Below are 24,006 nucleotides of genomic sequence, written 5' to 3' on the forward strand. Positions count from 1 at the left end.
ATTAAAATGTTTTAGGTTGTGGAAGTTTAGGCTTTTAACTATAAAAAGTGTGTGCTCAATTTTTTAAGAGAATCAAAATGGGCATGTTTGATGTTAATCTTAACTTTGGAATAGTTGTTCCCACTCCATGATGATAAAACACTCCTGCAGAGGTGAGACGGGAATCTGGTGTTTCAGCTCCAAACATGGGGGTATTGAGGAAAAGAGAGAGAACTATCTATTATAAAAATACCCTTGTCCCCTCTCTAAGCTACAACCATTCCGGACTCTCGCCTGCAATAAGGGAAGGGAACATATTGCACATGTAGTGCCCCATCATGCTCATACTGAAGTCGCCCCTGCCTTCCCAAAGCACAACCTTCCATTGATGTAGGATTGAGCCCCAAATTAGACGCTGCATTACCAAAAATTATTTGCTTAGCCATAGCCTAGTTTCTTCAAATTGATCTCCCTAAAATCGCATGTACTGGTTTATAATTGTGTGAAAATCATGAAGGGGTAGTAATAAGCTGTTCTGGAGGGAAACAAATGTTGTCAGAATTTTAAAACAGATATCAAACTTCACAGAACCATTTTCCTTTGCTCAGCAATTTTTAAAGCCAAAGTAATAGGATGATTAAAATGACATCTAGATGCAGTCTTAAGTTTAATGGAGTCATCTCTCTCCTTGGAATGTTATAAAAAAGCATTCCCTCCTAATTGCTATTGAATGGTATTGGCTTTGTCCTTATTGCATCCTGTAGGGTTTTCACACATGGGTAGAAATCCAGCTTTCCCTTGGGAGACTCAGCACTTGCTTCTAGACCTGCGAAGACTTCAGTCATGAAATTTTGTATGGACAGAAGAGCTATTTTAGGCTCTCTTAAGTGCCTTCCAGCACAAAAAGTTAATACTGTGGCTCTCCTGACACTACTTCTGACACAGTAGAAGTGCTGTGACTGTGTCATACTTTGTTATTACTAATAAAGCACTTACCTCCATTGCAATTACATGTGCTTCTCTGTGCTGCTGGCTCTCCTCTGCCACAAAACAATGTATCGGTCTTTACCACAACATGACAAGTTTTAGAAGTTTTAAATGTTTTAGTTTTCCTGTTCCTCAGAAATACATATGCTAGAACTGTGGTCATAAGGGGGCCTATATAAATATATGGTGCATGTAGGTTTTTAGATGGTGTTTAGTATAAAGGTTTTATTCCCAGCTATGTAGAGAATTAAACAATTCTGTCAAGTATCAGAGGGGTGGCCGTGTTAGTCTGTATCCACAAAAACAACGAGGAGTCCGGTGGCACCTTAAAGACTAACAGATTTATTTGGGCATAAGCTTTCGTGGGTAAAAAAATACTTCTTCAGATGCATGGAGTGAAAATTACAGATACAAGCATAAATATACTGGCACATGAAGAGAAGGGAGTTACCTTACAAGTGGAGAACCAGTGATGACAAGGCCAATTCAATCAGGGTGGATGTGGTCCACTCCCAATAATTGATGAGGAGCTGTCAATACCAAGAGAGGGAAAATGGCTTTTGTAGTGAGCCAGCCACTCCCAGTCCCCATTCAAGCCCAAATTAATGGTATTAAGTTTGCAAATGAATTGTAGTTCTGCAGTTTCTCTTTGAAGTTTTTTTGTTGAAGTATGGCTACTTTTAAATCAGTTGTTGAATGTTCAGGGAGATTGAAGTGTTCTCCTATTGGCTTTTGTATGTTACCATTCCTGATGTCTGATTTGTGTCCATTTATTCTTTTACATGGAGACTGTCCAGTTCTGGGGTAGTTACCTTGAGGTACTTAAATTTCCTGCCCCAACAGCCAAATACTCTTAACCCCTGCAAACAGTAGGTTGGCCCTCAAAGTTGTAACATAGAAATTTCCCCATTATGTTGTCTTGACCCGGACAGAAAAGGAAATACAATTTAGTCAATGTAAGGCATTCAGCAAATAAATGCCAATATACAAAGATAAGGAGTGACCATTTGCTCTAACCCAGTGGTGTCCAAACTTTTCCTGTTGTGCCCCTCCCCCTGTAATGGAATGTGTTCGTGTTCTTCTCTCTCACCCCCGCTCCCCCCTCTCCCCCCACCATTACTACAGTTGACTCAGCAGAGGAGCTTGGGCTGAAGATGGAGCTGGGGACAGAACTGGGATGGGAGAGGGGCTTGGGCTAGAGGTGGAGCTAAATGAGGGCAGAGCTGGGATGGGGGCAGAGCAGGGGGCGGAGTGGAGCTGAGGCTGGGTCTGGAGCTGGGCTGGGGACGGAGCGGAGCTGGGCTGGGCTTGGAGTGGCGCGGAACTGGGTGGTGCTCTGTCCCCACTCCCCATGGAGTCTGGCTCAGGCCCCGCTGCGTGCCCCCTCGAATGTTCCTCTGCACCCCCACTGCACAGTTTGGGGACCACTGCTCTAATCCCTGTCTCCCAGGGCAAATAGTGTTGCAGGCTGCAGCGGGAGAGACAGAATAGCCCTTTACTCCTCCCTCTGCTTAAGGGGCAGGGCAGCTCCTTCCTATCCAATCATCATTAGAGCCAGAGGTGGGCTATAGTTAGTTGGGAAGCTGGGCTACAGTTAGTTGGGAAGGGCGTGATGCCATTGGCATGCACCCAGGTAAACAACACCACACTGCTCACAAGGAGTCCAGCCCAGCTGTTGCTTTTTCAGCCTGTCTGTGTGGAGGGGAAGGAGACTGGAGAAGAACAGGTACCCCGAATTATGTCTTGTATCTCTTGATATTGGAAGCTACTGTACCTGATGTGCTACGATGATGCACCAATGCAGCACCACTTAAACCAGTTAAACCAAAGTGAAACTGGTGCAACAGCATGGAGGACAGGTTTGCAGTCTTTGAGAAGGTAACTCAAGTAATCTGCTAGTCTGTCTGGAGAGTCAGTACCTTAATTATTCAGAGGAAAGATGAGAACTCTTATTTTAGGATTTAATTCTATTTCACAACAGGCTTCAGTATTTTGCCCTCCCAGTTCTAGAATTCATTTCATATAGTAATTTTGTATTGGCAAACATCTAGTGTTTCATATCACATCTGTTTCCAAGTTATTTGTCAAACAGGTATTCATTAAGTCAGAGTAAATAAATGTATTTGTTCTGGCACTAGTTAGACATTCTTGAGATAATTCTTACTTGATATAAAGAGAGATTTTCAAGATTCTATTTCCAAATCTTATTTCTGATACTTGACTAAAGGCCCATTGTTTGCTTACCAGTGGGTATCCTTAACTGAAACAATCAAAAAAGATTTTGGAGACATTTTGCAGCCATTTCCTGCCATAGAAAGAAATTAAAGTAAAGGAAACTATATTTTTAATATGATAGGGTGCCAGTAACAACTAAATGTAGGTAGGAACAGTGAGTCATTGCCATTGCTGAGTGTTTACTTGCTCATTTCTAAATCTTTCCTTCTTCCCTCTCTCAAGTCAAACCAGTGACTCACTGTTGTAGACATTGTAGAGAAATGACTTTCAGTTCAGAAGAGCGTTTTATCTATTTCCATTTAATCAGTGTGGATATCAGTAACACTTAAATTCAGACTACACCATGTACTTTTTGCAGTCTTAAGTTGTGAGGGAAATGTGTTGAAGAGAGGTTCATATTAGGGTTTTTTAAAACCAATCTACTGTAAGGCCTTGGCTACACTCGCGGATTCACAGCGCTGCCGCGGCAGCGCTGTGAAGCGCGAGTGTAGTCGCGCCGCCAGCGCTGCGAGAGCTCTCTCGCAGCGCTGCAAGAGCTCTCTCGCAGCGCTGCAAGTACTCCACCTCTCCGAGGGGAATAGCTTGCAGTGCTGCGAGCGAGTGTGCAGCGCTGCAGGCGCTGATTACACTGGCGCTTTACAGCGCTGCACACGCTGCGCTCGGGGGGTGTTTTTTCACACCCCTGAGCGCAGCAAGTGCAGCGCTGTGAAATGCCAGTGTAGCCAAGGCCATAGGCTTAGAGGTTTTTGTCTGTTACTGTTATGTTCATGGAATATACAGAGAGAAGTTAGATGAAAGCATAAAGAATCTTCCTGGAAGGTAATGCTTATTTCTTAGAATTCAGAATAACACACAAAAACCTCAAAACAGAGAGACACAAAGCAGGTTGCTCCCTTAAATAGAAAGGCACATCTCATCCCACCTTACTATGGGCTTACTGTTTGCAGCCTTACTACACAAGATCCAGACCACATGTTTTCCTATACAGGCCCCTAGATGCTAGCAGGACCAGCAACTCCCTTGAAATTTCAAGCGACAGCTTACAATTCTAACATAGTTTTCAGTACAACACTGTTACCTCGATACAGTGTAAACTGTATCAGAACGAACAAAATTTACCAGAGAGATCTTGTATTTTAGTGGTAAATGATAGAAGACATGCACAGATTAGCTTATTAGTTTTTTTAAAAAATTAGAAGACTGGGTGAGCGATCACTTTAAATTGTATACCTGGAAAATACTAAGGTAAGATTGAATGCAGTATTTAACAAGTGTAAAATTGACCTTTGATTTTATTAAACCTTGTTTTTACTAAATATAATTTTTGGGCCTAAATTTTACAAATTTGTTTTCCTTTTTAAATTTTTCTAGGCTTGGGAATATAATTCTTCAAATAAAAATGTTAGCAAGTTAGTCTTAAACATTGATAAGAAGTTTCTCATTCCAGAGCAACAGGAACAAAATGTTATGGTAGTCAAGGAAGATGAGCAGACTAATTCCCAAAGAAATAAATATTGACCTAGAACTGAAGCAAAGTACTGCATGATATTAAGAGCATTGCTCAGCAGATGGGATAGATGGACCGAGAAGACCAATAGGTTGCGTCTACACTGCACACTAGTGGTGGCGGTGTATAGGGCTTGTGTAGATACATGCCGCAGCGAAAAACGACCTGCGTCCACACTGTGGTATGTAGCTACATGTGGCATTGAAAGGCTTTGGTGGGGGGAGGTAGTGGGGAAAGGCTTCAGTGGCTTCCTGGTGGCAGAGCCTTTCCCTGTGGCACAGAAAGATTCCAGCAGTGGGATGCTAAACTGCTAAAAATAGCAGTGTAGAGAGGGGAAGCACTGCTTGGGTGAGTAGAGAGCCATGTTGGTATATACAACTACTTTATTTGCCTAAGCTGTGCCTTACTGTCTATACTGCTATTGTTACCTGTTCTGGGGGGGAGAGGGGAGGTAGCTGTATACATACTCTACACATCACTGTAAAAAGTGTGCAGTGTAAACATGCCATTAGGCTGTGTCCTTATCTTTCCTTACTGTGTTCCTCCCCTTGTCCCTGTTTGATTGTTAGAATTTAAACTCTGAGCCTGGGATTTCTGGTATTTTGATCTCCATATCTTACTTTTTCAAAACTGAAATATAGGGATGATTTAGTAGAACCGTGACATTGTTTGCTAATTTCATTTTGTAACTTATGTTCCCGTCTACAACAATTAGCTACTCCCAGCCATTCATAGAATCATAGAATATCAGGGTTGGAAGGGACCTCAGGAGGTCATCTAGTCCAACCCCCTGCTCAAAGCAGGACCAATCCCCAATTGAATCATCCCAGCCAGGGTTTTGTCAAGCCTGACCTTAAAAATCTCTAAGGAAGGAGGTTCCACCACCTCCCTAGGTAACCCATTCTGGTGCTTTCACCACCCTGATAGTGAAAAAGATTTTCCTAATATCCAATCTAAACCTCCCCCACTGCAACTGGAGACCATTACTCCTTGTTCTGTCATCTGCTACCACTGTGAACAGTCTAGATCCATCCTCTTTGGAACCCTCTTTCATGTAGTTAAAAGCAGCAATGAAATCCCCCCTCATTCTTCTCTTCTGCAGACTAAACAATCCCAGTTCCCTCAGCCTCTCCTCATAAGTCATGTGCTCCAGCCCCCTTAATAATTTTTTTTGCCCTCCGCTGGACTCTTTCCAATTTTTCCACATCCTTCTTGTAATGTGGGGCCCAAAACTGGATACAGTACTCCAGATGAGGCCTCACCAATTCTGAATAGAGGGGAATGATCACATCCCTCGAACTGCTGGCAATGCCCCTACTTATCCGCGGTGGTTCTATGTTTTTTGCCGCCCCAAGCATAGCAGTCAGGCGTCACACGGATTCGGTGGCGTTTCTGCGGGTGATATCTTCATTAATGATCTGGAGGATGGCGTGGACTGTGCCCTCAGCAAGTTTGCAGATGACACTAAACTGGGAGGAGTGGTAGATACGCTGGAGGGTAGGGATAGGATACAGAGGGACCTAGACAAATTAGGGGATTGGGCCAAAAGAAATCTGATGAGTTTCAACAAGGACAAGTGCAGAGTCCTGCACTTAGCAAGGAAGAATCCCATGCACTGCTACAGACTAGGGACTGAATGACTAGGCAGCAGTTCTGCAGAAAAGGACCTAGGGATTACAGTGGACGAGAAGCTGGATATGAGTCAACAGTTTGCCCTTGTTGCCAAGAAGGTTAACAGCATTTTGGGCTGTATAAGTCTCAAGGGTGGCTCCAGGCACCAGCGCAGGAAGCGCGTGCCTGGGGTGGCAAGCCATGGGGGGGGGTCACAGTGAGGGCGGAAGTCAGGCGGCCTTCGACGGCATTTGCGGGAGGTCCGCCAGTCCTGCGGTAATTCGGCGGCAGGGACACCGAAGCTGCGGGACCGGGATTCTTCCTTGCTGTACAGAGTCCCTCTTATGTTCTCTCTCCTAGGCATCATGTTTACATGGGGTGATGGTTGGCCCCCTGCTTAAAGCATCATGTTACTCTTATAGTCTGTTTGCTTGCCATTTGTTCCTCCTGAAATGTTTTAGCCCCCTCCCCTTGTCATGCTGGCATCAGCTGCATAGAAACCCTTTGTTCCATGGAGGTGGACCAGTAGGTGTGTCAGTCAAAGTCCATAGTTTCAGATTGCCTTCTTGATGGTAGTCCTTCAATGAGGTGTCAAGCACTATTCCTGGGTTAGGCTGTAGTATGGAATGGAATTCAATAGTCTTACCTTTAGGCAAGTTTAGACATGTGTTCAACACACAATACAAAATAGAGTTCAAAATTTGATACACATATAGTCTGCGTCACAGTTAGCAGGTGGATAAGGAACTGGTTAAAGGGGAGACTGCAGTGGGTCATACTGAAAGGTGAACTGTCAGGTTGGAGGGAGGTCACCAGTGGAGTTCCTCAAGGTTCGGTTTTGGGTCCCATTTTATTTAATCTATTTATTACTGACCTCGGAACCAAATGTAGGAGTGGGCTGATAAAGTTTGCGGATGACACAAAGTTAGGAGGTATTGCCAATTCGGAGAAGGATCGGGATATTCTGCAGGGAGACATGGATGACCTTGTAAATTGGAGTAATAGAAATAGGATGAAATTTAATAGTGAAAAGTGTAAGGTGATGCATTTAGGGATGACTAACAAGAATTTTAGTTACAAGCTGGGGACGCATTGGTTGGAAGTAACAGAGGAGGAAAAAGACCTCGGAGTCCTGGTTGACCGCAGGATGACTATGAGTCGGCAATGTGACGTGGCCGTGAAAAAACCTAATGCGGTCTTGGGATGCATTAGGCGAGGTATATCTAGTAGGGATAAGGAGGTGCTGCTTCCATTATACAAGGCACTGGTGAGACCTCATTTGGAGTACTGTGTGCAGTTCTGGTCTCCCATGTTTAAAAAGGATGAACTCAAACTGGAACGGGTACAGAGAAGAACCACTAGGATGATCAGAGGAATGGAAAACCTGTCGTATGAAAGGAGACTCGAGGAGCTCGGTTTGTTTACCCTAACCAAAAGAAGGCTGAGGGGGGATATGATTGCTCTCTTTAAATATATCAGAGGGATAAATACCAGGGAGGGGGAGGAATTATTTCAGCTCAGTACTAATGTGGACACGAGAACGAATGGATATAAACTGGCCGTGGGGAAGTTTAGGCTTGAAATTAGACCAAGGTTTCTAACCATCAGAGGGGTGAAATTTTGGAACAGCCTTCCGAGGGAAACAGTGAGGGCGAAAGACCTCTCTGGCTTTAAGATTAAGCTAGATACGTTTATGGAAGGAATGGTTTGATCGGATAATGTGATTTTAGTCAATTAATCAACAGCGTGCCATCGCTGGTAAATAGATATCAATGGTCAATGAGGGTCTGGCTAGAGAATCTTGCCTGCATGCTCGGGGTTCTACTGATCGCCATACTTGGGGTCGGGAAGGAATTTTCCTCCAGGGTAGATTGGCAGAGGCCCTGGAGGTTTTTCGCCTTCCTCCGCAGCATGGGGCGGGGGTCGCTAGCTGGAGGATTCTCTGCGACTTGAAGTCTTTAAATCACAGGATTTGGGGACTTCAACAGCTGAGTCAAGGGAAGGGGGTGGGTCACCTTTTGTGGCCTGCATCATGCGGGAGGTCAGACTAGATGATCATAATGGTCCCTTCTGACCTTAAAGTCTATGAGTCTATGAGTTGGCCTGTAAGAGGAAATAATTGAACTTTGACTTCTTGATGAAGCACCATTGTGGAAGTTACGAATGTAGACAGCATGACTAGTAGGACTTTGATAAATGTGGTGGAGAGCTGTAAACCAGGAATTTCCTGTTTTGGCATACTTGGTAAAAATATTGATCTTTATGGCTTTGGGATGAAAGATGCTGGTTTGAGAATTGTTAGTGTAATGCTTAAATTTTGTGTAGCGCTCTGAGAGCATTTTAAAAAGGCTAAGTAAGGATCCATATTATCATTTTTACAGATGAAGAAATAAAAGGATAGAGACACTGATTTTTACAAGGTCACAGAGCAAATTAGTGGTAGAGATTGCAGTGCTGATGGAGAGCTTCCTGTCTTCACCAATATGAAAGAAAAACCATGGTTTTCTAATGCAGCATTTTTCAGAAGCTGCCCCTTAGCAAATTCAAAATCATAGTGTCATGCAAATTATAATGAGGATTAATGGCATTCATACAGAGAATTCAGTAATATTGAAAATGCATGACTTTAGCAGTACAAAGATGACTATATACTCACATCTAAAACTCTGCATTCAAGTATTCATAGGACAGCACAGTAGTAAATATTACTGCATACAGTAATGTAGAATGCATATGAAACTATAATCTTGTTTGCCATCTAGGAAACCTGAAATGGCAGTCACGAGCATTATATTACAGTGGTTACTGATAGCTATTGCTATCTTTTGATTGCAAAACAGTTTAATTTATAACTCTGTCTTCAAATGCAAAACTTCCTGGAAAAGAAAATTACCTTTTGAACTCAGAACATTGAGCAAAATCCTTTCAGCAGCTCAGAGCATAGGATCCTACTTCCTCTGTATCATACAATGTCCATTTGATTTTTATTTAAGGCTAAATTGTTAGTCTTTCTCTGAAAAATACTTGGCTGGAGATGCCACTCTCTTCTTGGGCTTGATCCTGTGCTCATTGAAGTCCATGACAAAGCTTCCATAGACTGTAATGGTACAGGATGAGGGCCCTAATACACTATTACTTAAATAGTCCATATATGAAAAAAGTACAGAATTCTAACTGGATAATGTAATAAGGCCAAATTGAAAAAAGTAAGGCTTATGCTAGGCTCAATAAAATATTCAGTGTGATTTATACAGAGAGGGAATCTGAGTTGTTTAATTTTTATATTGTTCTGGTTATTCTTCTCTCCCCCCCTCCTCCGACTTAGAATTAGAATTAAGAACACACAAGTGGCTGGCATGTTTTAAGTAGTTGTTTTAACCTGCATGTTATGTTGCTACATGAAAGTTATGTACACTTTCTGACAAACATTACTCAACTTCTTTGTTTGTTTCAAGTTCTCTGCTGGAAAGAAGAAATGTGGATGTTTTAAATATTTCTGGGAGCCCAACTTCTTGTACTGGGAGCCCAACTTCACAGAAAAGTGAGTTGAATGCTGTTATATTTATATTTTAAATTGAGAGAACAGATCTCATTTAAATAACGTACCAGAAATTGATATCGAATTATTATAGGAAAATCTGGTAAGCTGGGAAGGAAAGATAAATATAATGCCAAGCAAGTAACCATATCTATATGATACCATATGTTTTATGTTGGGCTGTCAATTAATTATAGATAACTCACGCGATTAATTCAAAAAAATTAACTGTGATTAAAAAAATGAATTGTGATTAATCATACTGTTAAACAATAGAATACTAATTGAAATTTATTAAATATTTTTGGATGTTTTTCTACATTTTCAAATATATTGATTTCTATTACAATACGGACTACAAAGTGTACAGTGCTCATTTTATATTATTATATTTGCACTGTAAAAATGATAAAGGAAATAGTATTTTTCAATTCACCTCATACAAGTACTGCAGTGTAGTCTCTTTTTCGTGAAAGTGTAACTTACAAATGTAGATTTTTTTTGTTACATAACTGCACTCAAAAAGAAAACTATGTAAAACTTTAGAGCCTACAAGTCCACTCAGTGCTATTTCATATTCAGCCAATCGCTAAGACAGACAAGTTTGTTTACATTTATGGGAGATAATGCTGGCTACTTCTTATTTACAGTATCACCTGAAAGTGAGAACAGGCGTTCGTATGGCACTTTAGTAGCAGGCATTGCAAGGTATTTACGTGCCAGATATGCTTTGGCCACCATTCCAGAGGACATGCTTCCATGCTGATGATGCTTGTTAAAAAATAATGTGTTAATAAAATTTGTGACTGAACTCCTTGTGGGAGAATTGTATGTCTCCCCTTCTGTTTTACCTGGATTCTGCCATGTATTTCATGTTATAGCCGTCTCGGATGATGACCCAGCACATGTTTGTTTTAAGAACACTTCCACTGCAGATTTGACAAAATGCAAAGAAGGTACCAATGTGAGATTTCTAAGGATAGATAGGGCACTCAACCCAACGTTTAAGAATCTGAAGTGCCTTCCAAAATCTGAGAGGGACGAGAATGCTTTCAGATGTCTTAAAAGAGCAACACTCTGATGCGGAAACTACAGAACCCGAACCATCAAAAAAGAAAATCAATCTTCTGCTCGTGGCATCCACCTCAGATGATGAAAATGAATATGTGTCGGTCTGCACTGCTTTCGATTATCGAGCAGAACCTGTCATCAGCATGGACGCATGTCTTCTGGAATGGTGGTTGAAGCATGAAGGGACATATGAATCTTCAGCCAGGGGTGAAAGTAAGCTGGTACAGGCCGGTACGTTGTACTGATAAAAAGTGGCCGCTGGTACAGGCCTGTACTCAGCTGATGTTAAAACGCGGCCGTGGCAAAGGAGCCTGCTTAAAGCACTTCCGTGGTAGTGCTTTAATGTCATCACCCCTTTTGCCCCACTGCCTGGGCCGCCTTCGGGAGGGAGGGACAAAAGGAACAGCTGCCCCGGTGCCGCAATTTAAAAGGGCCCAGGGCTCCGGCTGCTGCTACCGCAGTAGTGGCCAGGGCCCCGGGCCTTTAAATTGCTGCTGGAGCTCTGGGTGGCACAGGTCAGGCAGTGCGTATGGGCTGACTGGGAGACGCTGACCCCCAGCCCTGTCCCTTCTGCCTGAGGCCCCGCCCCTTCCGGGGGCCGGAGCCCGCCACCCTACAGGTAAGTTTGGAATGTTACTTTCACCCCTGTCTTCAGCGCATCTGAAACATAAATATCTTGCGATGCCGGCTACAACAGTGCCATGTGAACGCCTGTTCTCACTTTCAGGTAACATTGTAAACAAGACGTGGGCAGTATTATCTCCTGTAAATTGTAACCAGACTTGTTTGTCTGAGCAATTGGCTGAAGTAGGACTGAGTTGACTTGTAGCTTCTAAAGTTTTACATTTTTATTTTTGAATGCAGTTATTTTTTGTACATAATTCTACATTTGTAAGTTCAACTTTCATGATAAAGAGATTGCATTATAGTACTTGTATTAGATGAATTGAAATATACTATTTCTTTTGTTTTTTACAGTGCAAATATTTGTAATAAAAAATAAATATAAAGTGAGCACTGTACACTTTGTATTCTGTGTTGTAACTGAAATCAATATATTTGAAAATGTAGAAAACACCCCAAAATATTTAAATAATAATTATTTTTAAAATAAGAACTATTATTAATTAACTAATAATAAAATAAACTGTTATTGTTTAACAGTGCGATTAATTTTTTTAATTGCTTGACAGCCCGAGTTTTATGTCCTTGTTTATAAACTATTATCAGTTTTTAAATAAAGGGAAGTTAGGAAGGTTTTTTTTTTTCTTCCTCCTCCATCCACTTTTACTTGCCTAATCCTTGGATTTCAATGTATTTTATACTAAACAGTCAAGTGGTTATTTGTAAGCAGAAATTATCTTAGATGAAAAATGTATGCAAAGGGTTCACGTCTAACCCAAATAACCTAATACCATTTAATTAAGTTCTATAGGATTGTGAGGAAATAAGAACAAGAAGAATTTCTAGTGTTATACAGTTACACAGGAACAGGTTAGCAATGTTGCTCGGTCACTTATAAACAAGTTAATTTAACACACTGAAAACAATTCCTGTGCAAGTTCAGACATATTCATGTCAAGCAAATAGATCACACTGAACTAGAACCTAAACATTGTGTTGAAATTTGCCTTTGCCAGAAAATGAGGGAGCAGAAAAAGAGGGCTACTGATTGAAAACTAAAGAGTCCAAAGTCAGTTTGATAGATACTTTAAAACTGATATGTCCAAATATAATTGATAGTGAGACAGCAGAATAAGTCAGAGGAAGATGATAAAGACAGAAATAACTCGGAGAAAAAGAATTAAGATGCTGGATTTCAACAGGAGGCAGGAAAAATGTTCTCATTCTTTAGAACAATTAATGGATAGTCTGTAGGATAGAACTTCTATTTAAATGCAGCATCTTCATTCTCTTTTTCTGTAAAGAATAAACTATTATAAATTGTGGGTAGAACACACAAACTTTTGTATATTTTTTGTTTTGTTTTTTAAATGTATCACAAGTAGAAATTGTTAAGTATACTCCTAAAAATCTTTTCAGTTTTAAGATGCTTAAAATCTTCTAACCGTTTTTTTCCCAAGAAAACCCCCTATCCAATAGTGGGGGTTGGGTGAGAAGAGACTGTAGAGTGTAGTGCAACAAATTGAACATTGCCTTCACCCTAATTTTCAGATACGTTAGTCCAGAATGCAACATAAAGCAGGTCAACACAGAGACCTGCTCTGAAATAACAAAATTTATTTGTTTTAAAGCAGACTTAATTGTTCAGTGTGAGTCAGTGTATGGAAACTCTCTCTCCCCTTCTTCAGAATAAAATGACTAAAGTTGACTGGGCTAAAGTTAGTAACAAACTAATCATAGCTACGTTTACTTTAGCCATTTTTATTATGAATAGGCGTGAGTGTCCACAGACAGACTTGCACTGAAACAACTAAATCGACTTAAAAAACAGATCAGTACAAATTTGCACGTAGGACCAATCCATTCAAGAGTAAATTTTGCTTTTTATTTGCTGCAGTGTAAACAGAAAACATATTGAAGATACAGCACTATCCCATACAGATTTGAAGTACAGTACTATTTTCTTTTTGATATGACTTTCTTTTTTTCTTTAAAGAAACCTCCAGTGAGGAAAAGCCATCTGTCATCTCTCCATATGGGGAAACTTTTCTTTTCAACAGCCCTGCAGATGCCAAGGTAAATGGAAAGGTTTTGGTGTAAATACTGTAGTGCAGTACGTTATTTGTTGCCCACCCTCCCTACTGTATGAATGTGTGCGCACACACTACTTCATGAATTACTTGTACTACAAATATTTCATGGACTAGTAACTTTGATATAGTGAAGAGTGAGATGCACTTTGTCTTTCAGCAGTAGTAGGCCTTGCATGAAGTATATAAGGAAAGCCATACCAGATCAGGCTGGTGGTTCATCTAATCTATTCTCTGTTGCCAGTACCAGATGCTTTAGAGGAAGATGCAAGAAATCTGGCAACAGACGTTTATAGAATAACCTGCCCCAATAGAAGTTTCTAACTCATCCCAACCAGTTGGCGTACACATTCAAGTGTGAAGCTGTCCTAGTATCTAATGTAACTATAGGTATTCTCATTATCAAATGTCTAATCCTTCTTTGGATGCCCTTGTCTTCAGTAATATATTGTGGGAATGAGGTCCACTGATCAATTGTGTCATATAAAAATATTTCCTTGTATCAGTATTAAAACTTGTTGCTTTTTTGATTTTCCCTATCTGTTCTTGTAATATGCAAATGGGTAAATAGTAGCATCTGAATTCTCTTCTCTGAATTAATTTTTCCTTATACGTCTGTCATGTCCACTCTTATTCATCTGTGTCTTCTCATAGGGGAGTTAAATGTTGTTGTCAATGGGGAATCCTCATTGAATGGAGTTATTTCAGGTGGGGTTCTGCAGGGTTTAGACTAGGCACCAATGCTGTTCAACATTTTCAACAATGATCTAGAAATATAAAATCACTGCTGATAAAATTTGCAGGTGAGGCAAAGATTGGTAGAGTGGTAAATAATGATGGTGACATCCTGCATCAGTGCTCTTCACTATTTTTGAAGGGAGGCCACTTTGGCAAAAAACTTTCAGTATGAGAGCCACATCAATTACTAAATTAACACATTGCTTACTACTCCTTAATGATGTAACGTTACAGAGCCACTCATGTAACTAAAACAAAGTCTACTTGTACAATAAAACAATACTCCTTTTATAAAATAACCAGGAAAATATATGGAATTAAAAAGGTACCTATGCAGGTAAACTTTTTAAGAGCAGAATAATGCAAACCTTACTTTAAAAACTGGATGAGCGAAAGTGTGCCTGTTCCTCTTTGACTTTGTTCATGGAGTATTTGTAATCTGTCATTGCAATCCTAGTAAGGCAGTCCAAATGTTGGTTGGTCAATTTGTTCCTCTGTTTTCTTTTCACCCCGTGGGTGGAGCTGAGGATGAGGGGGGTGGAGTGTGGGAGGGGGCTCAGGGCTGGGACAGAGGGTTGGGATGTTGGGAGGAGGGCTCTGGCTGGGGATGTGGACTCTGGTGGGGCTGGGGATGAGGAGTTTGGGATTCAGGCAGGCTGCCCCGGGGCTGGAGCCAGAGGACTCCCCCCCAGCCCTCTTTCCCCCCTGGCGGCAGGCAGCACGGAGCTCCGGGGGAAGGGCCCTTTCTCCCACCTGCTGGCAGGCAGCACAGGAGCTCCGGGTAAAGAGGACCCGCTCTCCCGTCCAGTAGCAGGGAGCTCTGGGGTCACTGGAGAGGCCCACACCAGCCCTGCAAGCCCCAACTTGCTCCCCTCCCCAGTTCCCACCCACCCCCTACCTCTCTCCTCTCCAGGTCCCTGCTACGTGGCTCTTTAGAGCTGCTGTGTGGCTATTTATAGCCTGCTGCACGGCTGTGCAGCTTAGAGGGAACTTAGCAAGCCGCACTTAGGGTCGATGGGAGCTCACAGGCCTTGCAGTGAAGAACACTGTCCTACAGAGGGCAAAGTGGATCTCTTGGTAAACTGGGCCAATTCAAACAAGATCTGCCTTAGTACAACCAAATGTAAAGTTGTATATCTAAGAACAAGGAATGTAGACCACACCTACAGAATGGGTACTGTGTCTTGGAAAGTAGTAACTTTGAAAAGGATTTAGGGTGCATAGTGGACAAGCAACGAAACATGAGCTTCCAATGTGGTGCTGTGGCACTAATTTGACCTTTGGATGTATAGATAAGGAGTAAGAACAAGGTAAATATTTTACCTCTGCGTATGGCCCTGGGGAGACTGATACTGGAATTATGTGGACAGTTCTGGTGTCAACATTTTAAAAAGGATTTTGAAAAATTGGACAGGATGCAGAAAAAGGTCACATGATTCAAAGTCTGGAGAAAATGCCTTATGATTAATACCTCTGCAAGTATATAACTATTTCTATATTTACATGAACTAAAGATAGTCATGTGCTATTTGCCCCAACTAGGAAGGGAAAGAAGTCACACAAATGACTTTTTAAGCTTCTTGCTCCCCCCATCCCTCCTTATGTGCAGAATGTCTTGCTAACACTGATTATTTAATTTTGTGCTTGAGGTTGAAAATACTTTAAAAATGAATAAAATGCATCTTCTATACTTGTATTTAGGCTAGAAATCTTTTTTATCTGCTAAGTTATGCCTTTGCAGTATTGGGAGTGTTGAAACTTATCGTAATGCTACTTACCCTGGTTAGAATAGTTACAAAATAGAATACAAAAACACACTTAGGATGGTTATCAACAATCTCCTTCTTTTTATAAGGGTACTACATGTAAAATTATTCTACCATTAAACAGGCCATGTATATTGGATTATCTGCCTAATAGAATGGAATTGCTATTTCTTTACAAACTCAGATCTCATTAAACACAATTGGTTACAATATAAACATGAATAATGTTGAGTCTTTCTACAGACCAAAAATACGCTGGTATTCTCTTAGTGTGGGTAATCAAAATTTCCAAGTTGTTAAAGGTAACACATACTACTAATGTTCAACTGCATCAGAATATGGTTTGTGGTGGTGGGAAAAGAAAGGTACTAAAATTTACTGAAAAAATCAGAAAACACTAGATATTCCAAATATCCTAGGAATGCATAAGAAAATACTATGTAGTTCTTAAGAAAAATTTAATTATCAAAGTCTGTGTAACTTTATATATATATACACACACACACACACACACACGTAGCAAACTAGTATTCTGGATAGTTAGGTAAAGCCTGATCATTGTATATTCTAAGTGGCTGGGTATTAGATGTTACACCACTGGGACAGGAAAGATGTCAAGGGAGCAGCTGGAAAGAATAGGCTGCAGTTTATATGGGCAATGTCTGGGGAAATCATTAATCAGTCACTAAGGTGTTACAGCTGAGAGATGAGTCAACATGAGGGAGCTGGGAATTCATGTGGTTATCTGCACTGAAGTTTGACTGGAAACCTGCCTGAGTTAAACCAGGAGGGAAGGCAACTGATTGGAGTGGAGACGTCTGAGGAGCTGCCTGAGCAAGAAATGGTTTTATGTATTGATTAAACTATAGTACAAGTCAAACAATCTTGTTTTAGAAGCTCCTTTTAAAAGGCGTCCAATCTGAGGAGTCAGTTATATATATGTATGCTGGTGCCCTCTGCACATGCTCAGTTTATGGTTGTCCTGTCTCTTTCTGTTGCTGAGATACAACCTTCAAATGTAAGTTTGATGTACAGCTTCTCCAACCGCCTTCCCCCCCTCCCAGCAACAATAATGCTGGAAACTAAACCCTTCCTTTCCATCCCCATTTAGCTGGATATAAGTGCACTTCAAAGCTTAAATGGGTTCATTTATATGCTTTCATCATAAAACAGGAGCATATTGTGGGGTTTGTTTTTTTGTGTTCCAAAGGGTGTGGGAAACACAAGAAAACTGAATGTTAATGTAATAAAGTTGTCAGATCAACTTTTGGAAGTTTGTTTTTAAATAGGGAAAAGTGAAAATTTGTGAAATACTTACCTTTAAATAATTTGGTCTTTATTTGGAAGCATTTGAGATCACCTGTCCTTTTATCGTATGCAAAGAAGAAGTGCTTAAATGTCAGAGTGGCACCTTTACTACAGTGGGTGTCGTGTTCCTGATTTTATATTTGCAAAAACATTGAGGTCATGTAGCAATCCAAACCAAATGCATGTCTCTATAATTGATTTCTTTTTTCCAGGAAATCTGTGGAAATGAATTCTTGGCTTTTGAAGAAAAAATTGAAGATAAAGAAGTGACTGAAGAGCATTGTCTTCATGATAAATCACGGTATTACTTATGAATTAAGGACAAGTTTAAACCAATTCTCACACCTGTCATCAACTTCTTTATTGAAATACAGTAAAATGGTTGACCTGCATCCCTGGGATCACAATCAGGATGGCATAATATGTTTATGGAGATCTGACCCCTCCCCAAAATCAGTCTGAGTTTGTAGTCTAGGACAATCTGGGAACATCTTCCCCCTGGTTCCTGAACTTTATTCAGACTTAAGTTGATATAGTTTGAATCACCTTGTTTTGCTGGCAGTCCCTCCCATGAAAGCAGGGAAATTGTGAACTTTATCTTAGATACCTTCTAGGGGACCGTTGCCTGCATGCAACCTCCATCTTACCTTCCCCCCCACCAACGCCAGTACTTACTTTTGGGGTGGGGCTGTGATACTTACCTCACACTCCAGCCCCAATCTACAACATATGGGAGCTGTCAACTAATGCCAATTTGCCCATTGAAGATTTTAAAGGGTTAACCTGATCTCACTTGGAAACAGACCAGGCCACAACCCTAAAGACATGAATGGGGTCCAGTATGCTGGGGACAATTAATTCCCTTTGAAGTTCTGCAAAATGCATAGAATCATAGAAGATTAGAGTTGGAAGAGATCTCAGGAAGTCATTCCGACCTCCTAATGTACCAATAAATATTGTGTTACTGCTAAACACAGTGATTGGGCATGGTAGGATTCACTCTTGGTCACTATTAAAGTAAATGTGGTTTGTTTCAGTGTAAGGTCTCTAACCTCATAGCAATTTAGAATGACTGTTTACAATAATAATTATTATTATTAATTTTGTTTATTTATGCAATGTACTTATTTAATAAACCAAGAGTAAAATTCTGTTGTTTTCTTCTAGTGTATTTAATATCCAGAAAGGGAAAGCATCGTCTGAGGACCATGTGAAAAATGAATTGATATCTCAAGAGGATACATTTATGTTTCCAGAACAACTTGCTAGTGAATCTGAATATACTACTGTGGAAGAATGTTCTCCATATTTAAGAACAAAAAACCATAAAGCCAAAAAGTATTCTTCATTCCCTACTAAGAACCGAAGCAGAAATCTGGAACAGTCTGTTAAAGAATCAATTTATTTTCTGCCATTTGGTGATAAACAAATTATCACCCCGAACGATTCAATAACACCCTATGCCTGTTTTTATGGATCATCAGTAAAGAAGGTTAAAGCAGGGTGGTTGGATAAACTGTCACCTCAGGGGTATGTAGTATTTTCTATTATTATTTAATACATCTTATGTTTGCATGTTATGAAAATGAGTTATGTTTGTCCAAATAGTAATTGTTTTCTTTTGGGAAAAAGTAGGGTTTATTGGGGAACAGATGGGAACATTAGTAATAAATATGGTGTAGATTTTTTCTTTTGAATTCTTTTCAATTTTTGAAATAATGTTGCTCATTCCAGAGATTGATTAATAGGTGCACTTAAGGAAAGATACGTTTTTAATGAAACAGTTAGCAAGCACTTACAAATTATAGGTTGTGAATTCTGTTATAAATTGTTATTGTGTCTTATCCTGAAACTTTTTAGAAAAGTTCTTCATTGGACCACAATCAGAAATACAATGGACTCTGGTGTTGTAAGATTCCATTTACCAGACTTGTTGTAGGTACATATAAAAATCGCTTCCTAGATTGGAAACATTGCTGAGTTTCTCAGGCTTTTTGGTTCCAGGGCTGCCTTATCTTCTGATCTGATTCATAGCTTTTTTTTTTTTTTAAGTTTATGAGGCACAATTTATTTTTTGGTCTAACCTTCTGCAAAGCACGCACAAAAGAACATCATCCATCACCTGAAGCCCATAACTTCTTTGAGCTACAGCATGTCTTTTAGAAAAACATCTAGTCTTGATTTAAAGATCACAAAGGCTGGAGAATCCACTATATCCTAGTTACATTGTTCTAATAGTTAATTACCCTGTTAAAATTTGCATCTTTTCATAATATGAATTTGACTAGGTTTATTTTTTGAATCATTGAATCTCTTTCCTTTTTTACCTTTTTGTGCTATATTAAAGAGCCATCTGCTGTCATTTAGCTCTTTCCCATGTATGTACTTGTAGACTCTAATCAGGTCACTTGTGAACCTTATCTTCAGTAAACTAAATACATTAAACTTCTTTAGTTTTTCACTTTAAAGCAGGTTTTCTAGACCTCTGATCATTCTTGTCTCTCTCTTCTTCTGAACTTTCTTCCAATTTGTTCACACATTTTTTGAAGTGTGGACACCTGAACGGGACATGATATTCCACTAATTCATAGATTCCAAGGCCAGAAGGGACCACGGAGATAATCTAATCTGACCTCTTGTATAACACAGGCCACAGAACTTCTCCCAAAAAATCCCTACAGCACATTTTTTTTTAAAAGGAAAAAACATCCAATTCTGATTTTTAAAATTGTCAGTGGAATCCACCACAACCCTTGGTAAATTGTTCCTATAGTTAATTACCCTCACGGTTTTAAAAACTCATGCCTTATTTCTAGTGTAAATTTGTCTAACTTCAACTTCCAATCATTGGATCCTGTTATACCTTTCTCTGCTAGATTGAAGAGCTGACTATCAAATATTTGTTCCCCATGTAGGTACTTATAGTCTGTAATCAAGTTGCCCCTTTACCTTCTCTTTGATAAGCTAAATTGAGATCCTTGAGTCTATCAAGGATCTATCTATAAGACATGTTTTCTAATCCTTTAATCATTCTCATGGCTCTCCTCTGAACTTACTATTTGCAAAAGATATCAAACTGGCCATAACATTAAATAGTTACCAGAGCTGTGCAGAACACTTGCGTTGTAATTCATGTACCAATGAACTGAGTCATGGGCCCTATTTAAACTCCAAGTATGTGTCCCACACTTTAGGAAAAGCTGTGTAACAAGATGCTAAATAGAACTTATACCCTGAGAATTCTATTTTATGTTCATTGCAAATCTTAAAATTAGAGCACAATTTTTCTCTCTCCACTTAATTCTCTAAACTATATAAAGCCGCTCAGTTTACTTGGTATATAAAACTGAATTTCCTTTTTCCTCTGCACAGCATGTTGAGGTAGTACTTGTAGGATTTATTGACATTTTTAATGGAAACTGGATTTTACACTGGCCTTTTCAGGTTGAGAACAGTTATGATTTATTGTTGTCATAAAATACATGTTAGTTAATTAAACCAGAGCTGCTGTTATTTAATTAAAGTTTTGATAAACTCTCACAGTCTACTAATCTTAAAGCAGAGCACTCATTTAGCAGGAAGGGAAATAATGTTGGGAAAAAAAGATGTTAGAGAGGGGTCTCATTCTTGCTTAATTAACTGTTTAATAGGTTTTAGAATTGAAACTCATATACAGATAACTAATGGGCCATCAACATTTTTAATGAACAGAATGGACTATTTCAGGTTCATGTAGTTTTTTTAAAGTGGTCTTTATATAGAGTTTATCATCTCCGTTTGCTCTTAATAATCATAGAATCATAGAATATCAGAGTTGAAAGGGACCTCAGGAGGCCATCTAGTCCAACTCCCTGCTCAAAGCAGGACCAATCCCCAACTAAATCAAAAATACAAATCATGTTAAATCACTCCAGTTAATAATGCATATTTTTTTAATGGAATTTTGTTTCATATATTGTACTTGGTAGTCCATGGCCTTGAGTAGATGCAAACTCTGGGAATAGGGGTGTGGGTGGTAAATGGCTTGTTGGTCATGTGAACTGTATCCTGAAGTACCCTTTTTGGGGGGATGGCAATAGGGTGACAGATGTCCTGATTTTATAGGAACAATCCCGATATTTGGAGCTTTTTCTTATATAGGCACCTATTACCCCCCACCCCATCCTGATTTTTCACATTTACTATCTGATCACCCTAGATGGCAATGAGCCAGTTGCTACAGGTTCTCAAACTTCTCTCTTGGGGCTCCAAGCAGGAGTTGAAAGTAAGCTGGTCTGGTCCGGTGTACCGGCAAGAGCCAGTACGCAGCCGACCGTACAGGCAGTGGGCAGCTTCCCCCAGGCCGGCGATTTAAAGGGCCCGGGGCTCCCGGCAGTGGCTGGAGCCCCAGGCTCTTTAAATTGCTGCCCGAGCCCCAGGGCTCCCGGCCGCCTCCACACCTACTGCTACCATGGGCCTCTGGCGTTGATTTAAAGGGCCCGGGGCTCCCAGCTGCTGCTACTGGAGCTAGAGCCTCGGGCCCTTTAAATCTTGATTTAAAGAGCCCGGGGATTTAAAGGCCCTGACTCTTCTGGTTTGAGGCCCCATCTCCTGCTCAGGACTCCAGCGTAGTGGCAAGTCCTTTAAGTTACTTTCACCCCTGGCTCCAAGGCACCTAAAACCTTAACTCTGTCTCCATGAGGAGCAGCCAATCCTTGATCCCCTGTACTTGTGGATTCTGTGTTCCTTTTCCTTATGACTTCTGGGAACACTGAAGATGGGACAGCAGCAAACCAAATCAGGGAACATTCTCACTTTTGCTGAGAGATTCCCAAGAAGGAGTGTGTGCCTAATGATAGAGGACTGAAGGGACAAGGGTGCGTGCAAATAATCGGCATGGACCTGAGTACATGTTTGCCTGCACTAGTCCCTGAACCCATCTGGGACTTCAGAAATTTTTAGGAGTCCTAGTCTATTATTAGTCTAGTCTATTTCTTCCTATGGTTCTCATCTGAGAGAGGTTTTCTTTCCACTGTCTCTGTTTACTTTGCAACACTTCTTACGGTGAGCTCCCATTTTTCTTTAGATTAGGAATCTGATTTAGCATTCTTTGGATGATATCAAACATTTTGATGAGAGATTGAATAAAGGAGTACCGGATGTTTTCAGAGACTTCTGTGGCTTTGGCATGTAAACATATAACTTTATGCGCAATAATAATTCTATAAAATGTACAATTGATTTGAGTAATAATTCATCAAAGGAGTTCATCTTGTGGTGGGAGCCGGAGGGGGGGCAGGCTTTTAAAGGGATGCTATTAACATAAAGAAACCCACACCTGTCTGAAATTCTTCTATCTGTTGTTACAAACACCTAAGTTTCTCTAGAACAGTTTTGGGAGAAATTGTTGTTTCTTCAGTTTGCTTATTTTTTGCACTTGAACACTGTATATTGAATTACACTGTTTGTCCTATTTAGATGGTCAGTTCCCCCCATTTGTGTGTGTCGAAACAGCAGCATGGATGATAAAAAGATGTAGGGTGAAATCCTGATTCCATTGAATTCGATGGCAAAAATCCCATTTATTTCAATGGGTCAGGAGTTTGTCATTTTAAAAAGCAAGAAAATGTGGCTCTAAAACTGCAGAGTTTCAGAAGTAGTATAATTTTAACCGTTTTTTTTATATTACTGAAGATAAACTAGATAGTTTTTATCAACATTATAAATTGGCAACACTGCACTTAATGGTAGTGATCATTCTTTTTTCTTGTATCTGAAACCAATATTTTAAAATATTGAAAAGGTAATGTGGCTGAACTGAAAATGAGACTGTTCTAATTTTGTAAATGTTTAGGCCTACATACTGTTAGGCATGCATCCACTCTTCCTATTGTTCTCTATTTTCTACTGGGAACTTTTCAATGTGGTACTACCTTTTTTTTATAATCATTTAAAAATATTTAATTTTTAATTTACAGAAAACGTATGTTTCAGAAGCGCTGGGTTAAGTTTGATGGAGACAGTATTTCTTATTACAATAATGATAAGGTAAGCATCTCTCTCTCTCTCTGTGTGTGTGTGTGTGTGTGTGTGTGTGTTTTAAATAAGTATGTTTTGGTCTCCTACCATTTAACTGGAAAGGTAAAGTGCAGATGAGCTATGCTTACTGTAACATAAAAGAATTCAAAAATAAATATAAATTAGTATTTGTTTATAACTTGTTTCTAAATAGTATTTTCACTTGCAAAATATTAGGATGTGACACTATATTAAATGTTTGAAGATACTGTTGGGCTCTTCCGCTAATATTTCTTTTTTTCTGATCCCCTTCCTGACCTTTCCAGAAAGGTATTCTCAGAACTTCTGCTTTTTTTGTAGAAGACATGTGTACTGCAGAATATCTGAAAAACTGAACAAGATCATGCAAACCATACTGCGGGGATCAAATTCTATTTAGCCGATGGTAGTGACTTTTGTCCTGGCTTGTCATCGCAAGCTGAGCATGATGGATAAGCAGTGATAAGCTTGAAAAAGGGATTGAATTTGGCACACATCTTTTTTTCATTAATCAGT

At 40.0% G+C, this 24,006-nt stretch overlaps 1 protein-coding gene across 3 annotated transcripts in view; it reads left to right on the forward strand.

Moving 5' to 3' along the window:
- ARAP2 (ArfGAP with RhoGAP domain, ankyrin repeat and PH domain 2) overlaps window positions 1-24,006 on the forward strand; it is a 205,577-nt gene that overhangs the window by 19,257 nt on the left and 162,314 nt on the right. For all 3 annotated transcript variants that reach the window (XM_024106718.3, XM_065596990.1, XM_005286388.4), the window contains 5 exons: window positions 9,775-9,860; window positions 13,549-13,628; window positions 17,667-17,755; window positions 18,622-18,984; window positions 23,412-23,481. In XM_024106718.3, coding sequence (XP_023962486.2) covers window positions 18,701-18,984; window positions 23,412-23,481 — 354 coding nt within the window. In that variant the 5' untranslated portion in view covers window positions 9,775-9,860; window positions 13,549-13,628; window positions 17,667-17,755; window positions 18,622-18,700. The remainder of the gene's footprint in view (window positions 1-9,774; window positions 9,861-13,548; window positions 13,629-17,666; window positions 17,756-18,621; window positions 18,985-23,411; window positions 23,482-24,006) is intronic.

This window comes from Chrysemys picta, chromosome 5, assembly GCF_011386835.1.
Source record: "Chrysemys picta bellii isolate R12L10 chromosome 5, ASM1138683v2, whole genome shotgun sequence".
Taxonomy (NCBI): Eukaryota; Metazoa; Chordata; order Testudines; family Emydidae; genus Chrysemys; species Chrysemys picta.